This window comes from Camarhynchus parvulus, chromosome 4A, assembly GCF_901933205.1.
Source record: "Camarhynchus parvulus chromosome 4A, STF_HiC, whole genome shotgun sequence".
Taxonomy (NCBI): Eukaryota; Metazoa; Chordata; class Aves; order Passeriformes; family Thraupidae; genus Camarhynchus; species Camarhynchus parvulus.
In genome coordinates, this window is record NC_044600.1 from 17,313,215 (window position 1) to 17,329,452 (window position 16,238).

At 48.7% G+C, this 16,238-nt stretch overlaps 1 protein-coding gene across 1 annotated transcript; it reads right to left on the reverse strand.

Moving 5' to 3' along the window:
- Positions 1-2,047: 2,047 nt before the first annotated feature.
- On the reverse strand, positions 2,048-15,103 carry UPRT (uracil phosphoribosyltransferase homolog). Its single transcript, XM_030967924.1, has 7 exons — positions 14,788-15,103; positions 9,192-9,234; positions 5,917-5,986; positions 4,845-4,907; positions 3,776-3,937; positions 3,193-3,291; positions 2,048-2,441 (listed from the first exon to the last, which is right to left on the reverse strand). The coding sequence occupies exons 1-7, from the start codon at positions 15,075-15,077 to the stop codon at positions 2,335-2,337; spliced, it is 834 nt and encodes a 277-aa protein (XP_030823784.1). The 5' UTR covers positions 15,078-15,103; the 3' UTR covers positions 2,048-2,334.
- Between the last annotated feature and the right edge of the window lie 1,135 nt (positions 15,104-16,238).

Genomic DNA, 16,238 nt, shown 5'->3' on the forward strand with positions numbered 1-16,238 from the left:
GAAACCCAACAAAATCAGCCTCCCCCTCTCCTTTCTAACCTGGAGAAAATGTGTGCAGCCCCTTCTCAGCACTTCCCTCTGTAAGAGAAGCAGAAGCCCAAAGTGAAAGTGTTGGTTTATTATTCCCCCACCTTTTTCTGGAGGATCTGGGAACCTCCAGGATGTGTCCCAGGACTTCCTTGGCAGTTCATCTGGAACTCTGCTGATGTCATGAACTGCTGGGCTGCTGCAGGTGACCCTCCCTGCGAGGGACAAGGCTGTGCCTGAGAGCTGGGGTGAGGAGGTGGAACTGTGGTTGCTCTGCTCTCATGTAACTCCATCCTTCTTTGGAATTAACTACACTGTGGAATGGCTTCCTGCTGTACTCACAGAGCTACTCCAGAGTGACTCCAAATCCACTGCTGGAGCAGGGGACTGTGGGCTAGGAACACAGCAAGTAGGAAAGGTCTTGTTATTTTATAAATTTAAAATTGCCTGCTCAGATGGCTGCTCCTCATCTGAAAATGCTGCTTGTGGTGCAAAGGGGTCCCTCAAAGACAGAACTGAGCTGAATCTCAGGATCAGAGAACGGCAGAGCTGTGGTGTTGTCAGTGTATCAGGAGGGTTTAATGTCATCCAGAAAGCCAGGGGGTGTCACACACTGGCAAATGGGGCTGGAGCAGAACCCCACAGCAGGGGCTGCTGGGGGTCAGGGGGAGCCCTCTGGGGGCTCCCTCTGGGGCAGGATCAGCACTGCCATGGAGCTGCCAAAACTGGGACACAGCAGCACCCCCTGAGTGGGAACTGCATCCAGCTGCTCTTAGGAGCCTAGCATGGCCTGGGGCTGGGTGTTCCAGTCAGAACTGGTGGTTTAATACACATCCCTCCCCCTAATTCAATGGGAAGTAATTATTTTGCAGGGAATGTCACAGCAGGATTGCTGCCCACCTTAGGGGTGTTGTGTTCAGGAGTTTAATGCTGCTGCTGCTGGCATTGAGACTTTTGATATCAAATGGGTTTTTACAAAAGCCTTGGATACTCGTTTTTACTGTCAGACCAATGCTCTGACTATGCTGATGCTCTGTGGAGTTTTACTGGCATTTTCCAAGTGTTTGTACAGTTTCTACAGCTGAATATCCTGTATGTTCTGCTTTGTTGTTTTTTATTATGGTTTATACTGCACTGCAGGCAAGGACTGCATTAAAACATTTTTGGCTAATTCATTAGACTTGTGAATGGTTATTTCCTATGCTTGGGCTGAACACTCCCTCTCTGGAAGTGATACACAACTTTAATTAATTGGAATTACTGCTTGGAACAGGGAAGTTTCTTCATCTGTGACAAAAAGATTCATTGGTGTGGGCAGCTCAGACCTCAGCACTCCACTCACCTGATGAGAGGTAAGGACATTACTTGAGACAACATTCCCTAATCCTGCAATTGTAGAATATGGATATATTTAAAAATAATAATTGTTTCTATTGTATTCATGAATTTCCCCAAAGTTACAGTAAGGGAGGTACTGGCCAGCAGTTTGATGCCAGAAAAAGAAAGAAGGGATTTGGCTGCAGGTTGATGTTTAATGTGACCCAAACAATGAGTGCCCTGAGGCTTTGGAAAGGCAGCTGAGCCCTGAGGGCCAGGCTTGTCTTCTGGCTCTGGTGCTCGTGAACAGGACTAGAAATCGAGTTCCAGATTTTTGCTGCAGTTTTCCTGTCATTTAAAGGGTTGGTGAGACTGATCCAGCCACAAGTTTTGTCTCTCAGAACTCCCCAAGTTCTGTGTGTGTAGAATTTCCACAGGCAGTGCTGCTCCCACCCCCAGTTCCCACCCAGTTTGCACCTCTGCTGCAACAGGAATCTTCTTGATTCAGGAGCCCTAAGCAAGACAACCAGGGCTGTTTCACCATTTGAGAATAATGTTTGCAGGGCAAAACTCCAAGAGTTGTATCTTTTATACCAGCCAAAGACCAAAAATCCACATGGCTGCTCAGGAGGACCCTGAGATTTGGAATGGGAATGTGGCTGGAGTGATGCCAAGTGACCCTAGAAATGAAGGACACTCCCCGGGGGTTTAGTTGGGTTTATTTTGCTCTTGCAGACGGCCACAGACAGGCTGGAGAAGAATAAATAGGTTAAAGCAGAGTGTGGCAATGACAGAGCCCCAACATGGAGATGCTTGACCGTGTAACCAGAGTGCTTTGTCACTGTGCCTGATCCCTGTTCAGGCCAGCACTAACCTAAGCTCGTTGGCCAAAAAAGCTTTTTAAACATGGCCCCAGCCAACTCAGTAGTAATAAAATGTAAAAAAACCTCTTGTAATGCCATAGAGTCATATCCAGTTGTTCCAAGACTGTCAGTCTGTCCCAAAATACTTCTGTCCAAAGTGTGTTGGTGCAACAGGATGCACTTCTGTAGTTAAAATGGTGATTTCTGGGAATTCCTGGATGATGGATTTGGCACCTTGGAAGAGACAGCAAAGGCAATAATGACTACAGTGCTTCAGCCCATGTCAGATTGTGATCAGCAGCATTCCAAAAGTAAGTCAGGCTCTGTGCTTGTCTCCTCTTCCTGTTCCTGCCTTAGCTAACCTTCTATGAGGAAAACTGCCTGACTTCAGGGGATTGCTGTTTTGGGGCTTTCTTCTTTGGAATTGCCTTTCCCATACACCCATACTCCCAATTAAAGTGGCTACAGGCTGCTCTGCAGCTCAGCTGAGTTTTCTGATAGCAATTTCTGCCAGGGCCAATTTCTAAGACAACACACAAGATCCTCTTTCCTCCCAGAGAAGCAAATGTTCCTCATTTACAGCCCTTTCTACCTTTAACCTGCAGCCAGGCCAGTTCTGTAGCTCCATTCAGCTCCCACTCCTGGTGTTGCTCTGGAGCTGGAGCAGCCCCCACATTCCATGGTACAGAACAGCAGCTGGCCTGGCACTGCTCTGTGAGCCATGCACTGGCAGGGCTGCAAACTCCTGCTCTTAGGAACACTCTCCCATTTGCAGTTTTGCCACTCAGTCCCCTCCTCACTGCCCACACCAAACACGGTGCTGTCATTGCTCAGTCTTAAAATTCAGCCAAAAATACCCCAAACCTGCTCTGAGCAAAGCGATGCTGCCATGGCAGAGGCCCAGCTGTGCCCTGCCTGTCCCCTGTGTGACTGCTGGCACTGTCCCCACAGACACAGCTGTGCTCACTCCTGTGCCCCCACTCACCGTGAGGTGTGGAGAAGAGGCTCAGCAGGATGATGACGCTGGGCTGGACCCCGTGTTCCACGAGCACTTTGACAGCCTCGATGACCGTGTTCCCAGTACCTGAGGGGCAAAGAGGGGTCAGGGTTTAGGGGTTTTTGTGGTTGATGAACTTGTCCTAAGCTGTCTGAGAATACCTGTGGTACTGTTGGTGTGACTGAAAGGACTCTGTCCTTTCCCACTGGAAAGGCATCACCTCTGCACATACTCCTTGTTCTCCTAATTATCAGAGTGGACAAGTGACCTCATCCCACCAAACTCCTTATAATATTAATCTAGAAATGTCTCAGAATAAGAAAAATACTGTTTGAGTCTTTTCCCAAGGTAAATTTCATATAATTAAATTTATATTAACTCTTAATCTCAGCTGAGTAATGTGTGTCCTGGCACAGCCTGATCAATTCCTTGCTGTCCTCTCTGTCCTGGCACAGCCTGATCAATTCCCTGCTCTGTCCCCAGTCAAGCAGAAACCCCAAGCAGAGCCCAGTGAGGACATTGTCAGTCCGTGCCAGCTCAGAGGAGCCCGGCTGTGGGTGCTGACACTCACTCAGGATCGGGTACATGAGCAGCACTTTCCTCCTGTAGATGTCGGGGGGGAACTTGGCGTAGTACACCTTGGCTCGCTGCGTCTCCTCGTCGCTCTGGATCAGGATTTTCCCGATGCGGATGGAGCGGCAGCAGTCCCGCAGGCCCTGCTCCATCGCCTCCCCTGCAGGGGCAGCACAGACACAGCAGCACATGGTGACTCTGGGCAAGGGGCTACAGGGACAGGGACAGGCCCAAAGGAACAGTCCCCAAAATTAGAGTCCCAAATGGACAGTCCCAAAGGAATAGTCCCAAACAGCCCCCAGAGGGATAGTCCCAAAGGAACAGTCCCAAAGGGACAGTCCCCAAAATTAGAGTCCCAAATGGACAGTCCCAAAGGAACAGTCCCCAAAATTAGAGTCCCAAAGAGACAGTCCCAAATGGACAGTCCCAGAAGGACAGTCCCCAAAGAGACAGTCCCAAATGGACAGTCCCAAGTCACAGTCCCCGAAAGGACAGTCCCACCCCTGTGCTGCTGCACAGTTCTAAGCATTAAAACACCTAAAGCTCTTCCCCTTTTCCCCTGTTCACAGCAAACTGAGTCTCCTGGGTGCTCCTGAGCCCTGGGTTTGGTGCTCCCAGCTGTGCTGAGCTCTCACAGGACGGAGCTGGAAAGGTCAGGAGGGCAGGTGGGGTTTGGGGACACCCCAGTGACAGAGAGTGGGGCAGAGTGTGGGGCCAGAGCTGCTTTGCCAGCCCAGATCCCAGGGTTTGCCCAGCACTGGGCACTGACAGGGACTCTGCCCCCACGGAGTGTGGCTGGGGTGGGGCCCTGGCTCTGGGCACAGGAGGGAAACAGGGGAGGGCACTTGGCCCCTCTCAGGGAACAGTGCCAGGGAAGGGGCCACAGGAGAGCTGTGCCAGCCATTTGGCTCCTTAAACGTTAATGGGAGGTGTTCCTGGACATTCTCTTATCAAGGACAGCAAAGAAAGAATTTGAATAAACCTCTTGTTGTACATCTTTGAAAGGAAGTTGCTTCCAGGTTTCCAAAGCATTTAAAGTGAGTCCTTCAGCAGCCAGCAGCACCTACCACTTCTCATGATGCTGACCCCGCAATTTCCCTTTTCGAATCGGACTCCTTCATACTTGTGTCCTGTGAGGAAAGAAACCAGGGCTCAGTGGCTGCTCCCTTCTGCCCTCTCTGACAGAGAGGAGATGGTCCTGGTCTGTCACTGACTGATGGGAACAGATGTGACACCAAAGGTGAAGCCACTGCTGTTTGATGTAAAAATGAGCACAGGTAAGGGATGGTGCTCCTGGGGGGTGTGTCTGAACTCTGCTTCCACAGCTGAGGGTTTGCAGTTCATCATTTCTCTAAGTGTAATAAAGCCACACCAATGCTTCCCTGCAGAGTGGGAGTGTCACCCTGCAGGAATGCAGGTGGAGTTCTCAGGGGGAACAGGACTCAGCTGGTGCACATCTCACAGGGTGCTGTGGGTCACACCATGGAGATGAGCACTCCCCCCAACCTGCTGATGCACTCAGCTGCTGCCTGAGTACTGCACACCTGAGGATCTGTAACCTTACAGGAGGAACCACAGCTCCTGCAATGGTTTTCTCTAGTGCCACTTTGCATTTCCTGCTCATCCTCACTCCCAGCTGGCCCCAGTTGCAGGGCCAGATTTAGGCTGGCAAAGCAAAGCTGCTTGTGCCAAGCACTTTTTCCTTGATGGGCATGTGAAATGTCAGCAGTTTCAGTTCAAGGCTGTGGTGTGGGCAGGTGAACTGCTCTTGCACATACACATTTTCATCATGGTTTTGCAAGGCCACTGTAATCCTCAGTGAAACGACTGTTGACTGTTTTGCTCAGTTGTGTTGTTATGTGCCTTGTAGCTTTCTAAACCAGCAGGGACAGTCACTCTGATCTCCTCAGAGCTCCCCACGGAAATGCTTGAGGCACCAAGTCTGTCAGAGTTCAAAGAACATCTGGATGTTGCAGGCTTCAGTTTTAGGCTGTTCTCTGAGGAGCAGGGAATTGGACTCAATGATCCTCTGAGTCCCTTCCACCTCAGGATATTCTGTAACTCTTGAAATAATTCTTTGTATTTTGGTATCAGTTCCACCTCCAGTCCTACCCAGGCCAGGGGTGATTTCCCACATACCTGTAGGAGTGGTCACAGTACATTCTGTGTAGGGCAGTTGGTTCAGTCCCTCTTCAACCACGAGTCTGATCTGTGGGACCAAGCAGATGGGTCAGCTTAAAGGGATTGTTATCTCTGGAGATAAGGCACGACATGGCAGTAGTAGTTACAAGGACTGGGTGAGGCCAAAGGGTCTAAAAGGGTCTCTTTAACAGCAATTAGAATTTAGAGACTTTTTGGGGGTGAGGCCTATGTTTTGGCCACAAATCAAACAAAGGCACTGCAGAACAAAACTGGGAAAAGAGAGGGGTTCATAAGCAATCATAAAACTGATTTTATTTACATCTGGTAGGCAGAGGCTTCACAGACAAATTATTCTCAACAGATGAGTGGGGCACCAATGTAACTCCATTTGCTGACAGGAAATCCTGGTGAGGGAAAGGTGAAGTTCCCCCTCAGCCAGGCTCTATTTTCACATCCCTGTTTCTAGGACTAAACTGCAGCTGGGCTGCCAGAACAGCCCCAGAAGCTGCAGCAATGCACACACACCACCAGTGCCCAAAGGCAAGTCAGAATCTCTTTATCACCTCCATCTCCCAGCCCCTCCCAGCTCTGGTTTCCAGGTGCTGCTGGTGGAGGGGCAGCTCATGAGCCCCCCAGCCCTCCCCTGGTGCTGCCCTGCAAAGCACCAAACATCCACCTGCAGCCAGAATGAGTGACCTGGAGGAGGCTCTGGGGATTAAAGATGTGAGAATTCTCTCTGTTCATGAGCCAAAGATTCTCAGCCCAGAACTGCTCAAGGAAAGCTACTGCCAAGCAAGAGCTTTAACTAAAAAAATCACTGATTATTCAAAATTCACTGTGGGATGGAGAGTGAGGCAATGCTCCTGGGATGGAGCAAGTGTACTGCTCACTTCAAGGCAGTTCTTATTGCAGAGGGCAGCCTGGAAGGTTTTCCTGTCCTTCCATTCTGCCCCAGTTCCTGGCACACAAGCAGCCTCTGCTAGAAATGGTCCCTTACATTTATCATCTCTCTTTCAAGGTATTTTTAGTCATTTTAGTACAACTTTTTCTTCTCGGAGCTGTGTTTGTGCCAGTCATACTCAGAGGTTGTGGTCAGTTTCTGGGACATTTGTACCCAATTTTATGTTTTTGAACTTAATTCACCAAAAAAAAAAAGCCAACCTATTTGCCAGGTTTGGAAGAAAAGCCTTTTTCATCTTGCTTGTAGTGCTGATATTGCTCCACATCCAATCTGCCAAAAGTTTGGAGTAATCCAGTAAAGGTCTCATGGTCAAATAATCTCTGTGATCTCCCTACACTTATCAGTGTTATACACAGAGGCTGGAAGGATTCTTTGTAAACTTGTCAGTGTTGATAAAACATTTATTTTTGCACTGTGCCTCCTGCCACCTCCACACTCAGGGATTAATTTCCTCCTCTTTTCTCTCCTGCCCCAAGAAGCAGCTGCTCCTTTCCCAGAGAGGTGGCTGCCATTGCTTAGAAGATAAAACCAGTGTTATTACAGCCCCTCATGAAACAGGAAGTAAAGCTTTGGTCCCAAGGTAGAAAATCCTGTAACCCATTATGTGTGGCTTTTCTTGGAAGCTCAAAAGGAGGCAGAGCATCCTCTGCATCTGTACATCTCTTTGCACTCAGCATTTCAAACCATTTTGAAATGACTCCTCCTCATGACTTTAACCTCACTTCTTTCAGCCTCAGGATCACAGCCCTGGCAGTGGCATTCAGACATTCCCTGCCAACCTCCACCACCCATTAACTCCTTTTTCTCACAAGTACCTTCAAACATTTCCTTTGAGTCATCCCCTTATGTGTGAAACAAACTGCCAGAAGAAAAAACTGCACCCCCAGAAATCCATCACCCTTTAGAATCTCTCCTTAAGACCTCAGCAGACACTGCCCCTAACAGCTGCCAAGGCACTTTCACTTCATTCTCTTCATTCTCCTTCTCAAGTTTAACTTCATTCTCATTTCCTCCCTGCAACAAGGTGTATTTTCTTCCCCTATAACCCCACACTTTTCTTCATGCATTGCCTCTTGCCATTAAGCTCTGTTTGCTCTCTGGGTGACAAACATGGCAAGTCATAACTGTTTGCACTTTGCCAAGTTTAGCAGAGACCAAATTTCACATGAAATTATAACTGTTCTTTGTCACACCTAGGAAAAATATTCAGAAAATGAGAGTGCTACATATTCTTTTGTGCAAAATTCCTCCCACAAGATGGAAAACAGAGGAGCAGGTTCTGTGGCAAGGAGCTGCAGCACACAGGGGCTCTCTGGCTTTGCTGGCCACCCATAGAGGACATTGCTGCAAGGACCTGAACTCACTGCCTGGATCTGCAGCTTCCAGCAATGAGAGGGGGAAAAAAATCAGTGTTTGCCTCAGAACAGGACAGGACACCTGAGAAAGGTGAGAAGGTACATGGAAAAAGGTCCTTCACACTAACAGTAAGGTACTGGAATGCAGGAAACATCCTCAAGAAGGGGAAAGCCATGAAGATAAACAGCACTGCAGTCACAATCTTTGTGGTCATATCTAGAGCTGAGCAAGCCTGGATTAAGCCTGGGCTCAGCACAGGAGAGCTGCCTGCTGTGGCTGTAACTGTGAAAGGTCTCTGGACTATGCTGGAAGGGAAAAAACACCTCCCTCTGTTAATGAGAGTGGACTTGCAAAAAGCAAACACCCTTGTGGACACAAGTGTGTGCAGTAGCAAGTGCTGGGGTTTTCTGTAAGCTTGTAATTTGAAAGAGATAAAGGCTACACTCCCAGCAGTCTTTGTTCTTACTAAAACATGTGAAAACTTCAAACTGCTTTGTCCCTGCCAGTAACCACCATATGGCTAAAGACAAATGCTCCATGTGGATGCACCCAGAGCTAATAATCTAATATACACCAAGGGCCAGGAGGCACTGCTGCATGCAAGCAACTGGTAACATCCAGGCTGTAAGAAATTGTACTGCTTTGTTCACAAGATCAAAAGTGCTGCTTCAACCTAAAACTCAATTATCTGCAACCTCTGTGTATCTGTTTTTGAACAGAATTTTCTTATTACTACAGGTCTCTGTCCTCAAGTAGCTGTGGCTGGTAACACCATGGTTTCTGGAACCTGTTGAGATGAAACAGTGAACAGAAGTCCCTATATAGAAAGTTGCAGTCACACAGCAATTTCCTTTGGGTAGAAAAGTTGCTGTCACACTACCATTCCTCTGTCTGAAAGACTCATTTCATGGAAGAGTTACAGTACAATATCAAGAAGTACAAATTCTTCACCTACCAGACGATCAGCAGAAAATACGAAGTCTCCTCTACTGGATTTCCTGAAAAAGGTAATAATTTACCTTGTAAGTTGGGGAATAACTTTAAGAACATTGCTTAAACACAACATTAAATACTCTATTCCAAGGCAGATGAGAGGAAAGTCTCCTGTCATATACTGAATTTATCCCAGAGGTTCTGGGTTTCCTGGTGGGTGGCAGAGATGCAGTGAGCCAGCACTGGGGTTTGGCTCTTGCTGCTGCTCTGTTCCAGCAGCAATTAAACACGAGAGGATGATGTTCTCTGGGTTTCCCATGGTACTGCTGCTCCAGCTCAGCTCCAAAACACCTCCTGAGCTCAGATATTCCTGCACTCCCTGCAGCTCTGAGCAAGTGAGCTTTGCTTGCCTGTCCTCCAGTCAGACAGAAACTGTGGGGCAATGATCATGCAGATGCTTAGCCCAGGGCTGACAACACACCTGATAAGCAGGAGACACATCCTGTCTTATCTGGAACTCACTGAGTGTGATTAGATCAGTGAATGTGAGGTTAAACTGAGCAGGGATTAATGAGCATTCCCATGAAAACACCTCTCTGCCTCTTATTAGTTTGGGTACAACCTTTTGCTGGTGTGCCTGTGTGGCTTTTGGCCCCTTCAGAAGGCAAAATGAAAGGTTAAAAGCCTGAATTTTGAAAGCAGCTTTAACACCTTACTTCCCATGCCAAGAGCAACTCTCACTACACCAGAATAGGACACACCTCTGATCAAGGAGCCAACACTCACAGGACAGTGCCTTTGAAAACCTTCAGACACAGCACCAACATGGTAAGAGGTACTCTTAAATGAAATGTTCTATTAATCCCTCTCATGTTTTCAAGCCCTAATACTCTGCATGTCTCCTTAAATACCATTTTGTATTTAATCCCCAAGATTCTGAGACACCTCATGCTTACATGAATGAAAGTCAAAAGGTTTGCCTGCTCATTGCCTAGGAACCAGTCACTTATTCCCACTTTAAAAAAGAGGTTTTAAAAGAGCAGTAACCTAATCTAGTTTCATTCCTTGCATTAATAACACACTGTTAAAATAATGTTTGATTTTTTTTTCCCCTTCTTTTTGGTACTGACAGGATATTCCTAACTTTCTGCTATTTTGACATTAACTAGACAGGCAATGCTCAAAAAGACCCCAAAACTGGAAAAAAAAAAAAAAAACTAAACAAAAAAACCCAACCCCAAATCTGTACAATTATATGCCCTGAATTTATTAAGGTTTTTGGAAAGTTTCATACTTCTATCTGTGGTGTAGATAAGTATTTTTAAAAGAGGGAAGTAGCAAAGTGGCCTATCTAGGTTCTTCCAGACTGGCATTTCAGAAAATGTAGCTGAATTTCACAAATAGGTGTAAGACCCAACAATGTCCAGACCACAGTTTTGACTGCAAAGTGATAACGTGTTCTGAGTGAATACTCTGAGATATTAATGCAGATAATGAGGCTTTGAACCAACTCCTCTGTCCTTGCACAGACACAGATGTTCCTCTGCACAGTTCACTGAGCACCCCTCATTGGTCATACCTGGTTTTTTAGAAGGGAAGGAAACAGAAAATGACAGTGCAGACAAATAACAGTAATACAGAAAATGTCAGACCACGTGTACAGGGGCAGCTGGAAAGCTGAGACCACATCTCAAACCCCACATCCTGTCAGAATTGCCAGGGGCAGGAAAAGAAAGGGTTTGTGTGAAAACACTGTAACTGTTCTTCCTAAATACCAGCTAGAAATACATAAAGCAACAATTCATGTCAGACTAGAAACTGTTTCAGCTGCTTCATCAAGTAACAAGACAACATCTAAAAATATGAGGCATTAAAACCTAACTTGTAGCAGGAACATTGTGTTACACAATATAAATGAGTTTCACTTTGTTTCTGAAGGCAGGGGAGTGTGGCTGACATCACAGTGTTCATCTTGGGAGGTGGGAAGAAATGGGTTTTTGGGGACTGTATTGTAATATAAAGTAGCTGCAGGGTTTCTTCCTACCTTAGCACTTGATACTAGTGACAAACACTGCCAGGTCTGCAGGTATTGGGGCTTCACTAATTCCTGTTTCTCTCATTACCTCACAGAACTTGTTGAGACACCAGGGTGAGGGCCAGGCTGGAAAAAAGCCACTTCCCTACAGAGGATTTGTGAAAGGCTTTTATGAAAACTGAAGGCACTGGATGAGCTGTTGGCACTCGGGGAGATGAGGTAGCTGGGAACAGGTCCATGCTCTACCTGCAGCACTTCAGTACTTAATGGACTGCAGTGTTTAATTATTTCCATGCTAGGGGTGGGATGCAGAGGGATCCCACCCTCCCTGCCTGCAGCACAGGTGAGTTACACCCTCCTGAACCCCCTGCTCTGTGCAGCAGCCAGGACTGCACATCCAGCCACTCTGCCATCTGCATTTCTATGTTATGACTCTGCTCCTTAGGGAATAAGAAGCTTTAGCAGAATACCACAGAATGATCTCACCCTACAGACACAAGAACCTCAAAGTACCTGGATTTAGCTCCTGCTAAATCATGAGTTAAAATGACACTGCCAGCCTGAGCTAATGGATTTTCTTCTATATAAACACATCACTGCACTATTCATTTCAGCTTCCAGATCCCTGATTCACATCTGAGGCTGGAAATTACCTTGAGATCATTCCCTTCTTGTAAAGAGACTAACTGTTCTAGAATGTTCTGTACTTCAGTGCATCAGCTCACATCCCATCAGAGCACTCAAGGTCCATATCCCACTCAGTAGGAAAGGCACCCATTAAGCACTTGCTGAGCAGAAGTGACGAGGCTGAGGGAAAATGAGGAAACCCAGGCACAGTGAAGTTGAGGTGATCTATTCATCTCCCCGACTCTGGCACACAGACCAAGCTCTTGTTAATTTTAAGGAAGCAAAAGTGCCATTTCAGTCTGCCAGGAGGACATCCCTGTCCCAGCCAGCCACCTCTGAATCCCATGAGGCACCATGACCAGCCAAGGTGTGTTTTTCTTTACAGTAATACCAATTGAAAGGCCATGATTTCTTTCTCTGAATCCTCTCAGGAACAAGGAAAGAGCTTTCCACCTCTCTGAGCAGCTCATGCTATGGACAAAACAGAGTCCTCAAAGCCTTCTCCATCTGGCTGACCAGACCTTAGCTCCATCCCAGCTCACTGGGATTATCTATCTGAGTATTTACCCTTTCCCCACTTACAGTAATAGTCCCAAATTGACTGGGTTTTTTCCCTACTTTTGTTGCATTTCTCACTCCCCAGGAGCTTGCCTTTTAATGTCTGCCATTTTCAGGTATTGCTGTATTTGGAACATCCATCCTCTGCAGCACTGAGGATTCTAAATATTCTCCTTAAGGTGTTACCTGTTCTTTTTTAATCCAGAAAGTCTAAGTGACAGCGCTCTAACTGCCTGTAGATGAAGCTTCTCCTTCTTCCCAAGCACTGTATGTCAAACACCTCTCCATCAGCTTAAATTAGGTTTTTTGACCAGTAGCTGCTCTGAGCCACATTGCTGCCAGTTCACAAACACAGTTCTGAGGAGAAGGAGTTTCTTTTGAATGCTACAGTAGCTACAGAGTGTCTTAGGGCAGACTGCAGCTGCCCAGCATAAGGTTAATGAACAGTGCCTAAAAAATCCTCTTCTCCCTTCAGCATCTCCATGAATGACAGGCACGTAAATAGGCCAGTCCGAGGTCTCTTAATGAGATGCAGCTGAATTCCTGGGACAGAACACAAAAATAATATTTCCCTACTGTCCTTACCTACAAACACAACCTTTCTGAGCAGGCTGCTACCTGATTTTCCTCACTGGTTGGGAAGAGAGCTTGGAAGTGACAGTTCCATCCCCACTTGCAGGGCAACATCACACTCAGAATAAAGTACAGCCTGCAATTGCTGCAGCTGCTCTGAGTAATTCACTATTTACACATCCTATTCTAGACTTCCTCTTACTAAAGTCTTGTGCAATAAAGCAGATGTAATTCCAAAGAATATCCTTCATTAAAGTTAAAATTGCAGCTGCTGCTTTCTGGATAAGCTCACTGTAACCAGAAACCTCTTAAATGTATTTGAAAGAGGTCAAAACCCATGTATAACAAAATAATACTAACAAAACCTCTGAGTAAAGTAATTACATTGCTAGTATTTGTCTAGACATCAAAATTATATGGTTTTCACTACCCTCAAAACCTTTCAGAGGCTACCACCAAGCCCAGTTTGGATTCCCTCTCTGTCTCTCTCTGCTTAGCCCTCTCCCAGATTCCTTTTCAGCTCCACAGAGAAGCTGCCAGGTGGGTGTGCTCACCTGGAGATCTGTGTGGTCTTGCCATGAGTGCCCTCCTTACATCAAGACTGCACTGCCTCTGGTGTTCCTGCTGACAGGTTTTGTTTTTCACAATGCTTTGAAAATTAAGGAAAAGCCTCCACAAACTAGTTTAAGATAACAAGGCTCAGCTAAGTAAATAAAATTAATGGAAGTACTGTCTTTGAGAAACAGTGATCAGTTTTGCATTAAAAAATGAATTACTGTTAGCTACAAAGTTGAGCCTCAAGAGCCAGAAACTAGCAGACCATGGACTATGTAGATGGACAGATGTGAAACACAGCAAGGAACAGTGTCTCTGCAATGACTTATTGCAGATGTCAGAAAGCCACTGTGTCACAGGAAGAAAGGGTTTTATTCAGAACCTGATCACTCTATTAATAGACTTGATTTCACACCTCTTTGCTAGTGGTTCTTGCAAACCAGTAGTTTTTAATAGATGGATGCTACTGAAGTTTGTCTTCTGTTGTATGCTATATTTAATACCTTCCACTATCACCTTCCCAGTGCTGAACAAGCACAGCTACAAACGTGATCAGTGGGAGGGAGGGACATGCCCAACACCTGAGCTGTCTTGTGGAACATGGTGCTCACAGGTGTCCCCAGGCAGAGCCTGGGAACGGCTCCCGGCCCCCAGCTGCCTGCAGGATGCGATCTCCACAGAGCGGCAATGAGCCCCAGCTGCTGCCGGGCCCGCCCGCGGGTCCCTAAGGTACAGCCTGCTTTCCCCAGGGCTTTGCGCACATTGTACTGCACGCTCCCTGTGCCGATGATGTGGCACGCAGGCTCTGAGCCGCCCGCAGGGCGGAGGTGAGCAAACACCGCCATCAGGGACCGCCCGAGAGTGTGAGGGGCTTAAAGACCCTCCGAGGCGCTCGGTGCCCGGCAGCCCCGCGGCGGGGTGGGCAGGGAGCCCCCGGGAGCTCTGCCTGCCCTGCCCTGCCCTCGGGCCCGCCTCACCAGACATGGCCGCGCCGCCGGCCCGGGCGCTCCAGCCGGCACACGCGGCACGGCAGCGCGTCCCGCCGGCTTTGGGCTGGGCCCTCGGGCCCGCCGGGACCCCGCAGGCAGCGCCGAGCCGGGCAGCCGGCACCAGGGCCCGGCTGAGAGCCGCTCGGCGGGGCTGCGGCTCCCTGAAGAGAGAAGGATGGAGCGAGCGACAGGCGACGATCCCCGTCCGTCTCCCCGGCCCGCCGCGGCCCCTCCCCAGCCCACACGCCCCGGCTCGGCTCGGCTCGGCCCGGGCCGCTCACTTGTCCCTGATGATGGTCTGCAGCTCCCGCAGTTGGTCGTTCATGGGCAGCAGCTTCAGCTGCGGCCCGATGGCCGGCGCGCCGCCCTCTCCGGCGGGGACCGGCGCCACCGCCACCACCCCGTTACTGCTGCTGCTGCTGCTGTCCGGGCTGGGGCAGCCGCTGTCCTCGCTGGGCTCGGCGAAGCGGATCAGCCGGGAGCCGCCGCTCGCCGTGGCCGTGGCGGCCGCCGGCGGCTCATCCTGAGGCCGCGGGCCGAGGCGCTGGTTCTGGCAGGGCATCGCCTCCATGCGCCGGGGCCGCGCCCCCGTGCGCGCCGCCGGGGCGGGGGAAGCGCGCCCGCCGCCCGCGCTCCATTGGCGGCCGGCGCCGCCGCTCAGGCCCGCGGCGGGAGCGCAGCGCGGGGGCGGGACCGGCACCGGGCGGGCACCTCCAGCCCCGGCCCGGCCCCGGCCCTGCCCGCATTGCGCGCTCCGGTACAGCCCCCGGGAGCTGAATAAAAGCCTCCTTTGAGTCGCTGTTTTTGAATCGAGAAAGGAGGCCTAGGGGGGTTAGAAAATGAACAAGGGGGTTTGACCCATTTTTTCTTTTCAGTAAATATGTACAAATCATTGCCAGGACCTTACACATCAATGCCAAACTTTCCAAGGGACACCCATGCAAACACAAGGACAGGGAAGGGATAGAGCCTCTCTGCCAGAAAATAATCTACAGTCTGAAATTCCTGGCTTCTTGCTTTGTGTATTTTGTGCATCTAACAGGAGGTAGAGTCCCAAAGGGGCCAGGAAACACCTCCCAGGAAAATGCAGCCCCTCCACTGCCTGAGAGCAACAGAGCACCGAGAGTCACTAAAGCCCACGAGACTGACAGGAGATGAAAAAGTAACCGGATTTCATGACTTACTGTCCAATACTTAATGAAATACTTGAAGACTGTTGCAGCAATATACAAGCAATACAACAAAGAATAGGCTAAGAACAGTAGAAAGAATTTGTAGTTAGAAAATCCAATGCAGTTATTCACCCTGGAGGACAAAAGCAAAGTCGAAATCAGGATTGGTGCAGCACACAGTGGTTGTAACACAAAGAGCACGAACCAGTTTTGGGGGCTTTGGAACCCCTGGGTCACACAACCGAATTTGCCAACGAGCAGCTCCCCTTAGTGGCCGAAAGGGAACAGAACCGATGGCTCTGCTTTTCCCTCCAACCCTTCTCTGAGCCGAGGAGAAGCACAGCTCCGATTTTTGGAATTGTTTTAAGGTTGGAACCGCAGGGAAATGGGTCACAGAGGCAGCAGCTCGTTCCTTCTGGCTGCCTCTTGTCTGCCAAGGAAATCAGAGGCAGTTCTGTGCTACTTTATTCCTTTGCAAACCTCAGGGGCCACCTCAGCCCTGCCTGTTTGTTTACACACGGCCCAATTCACCCCACAGCTGGTTAGAGTTCTCCATGCAC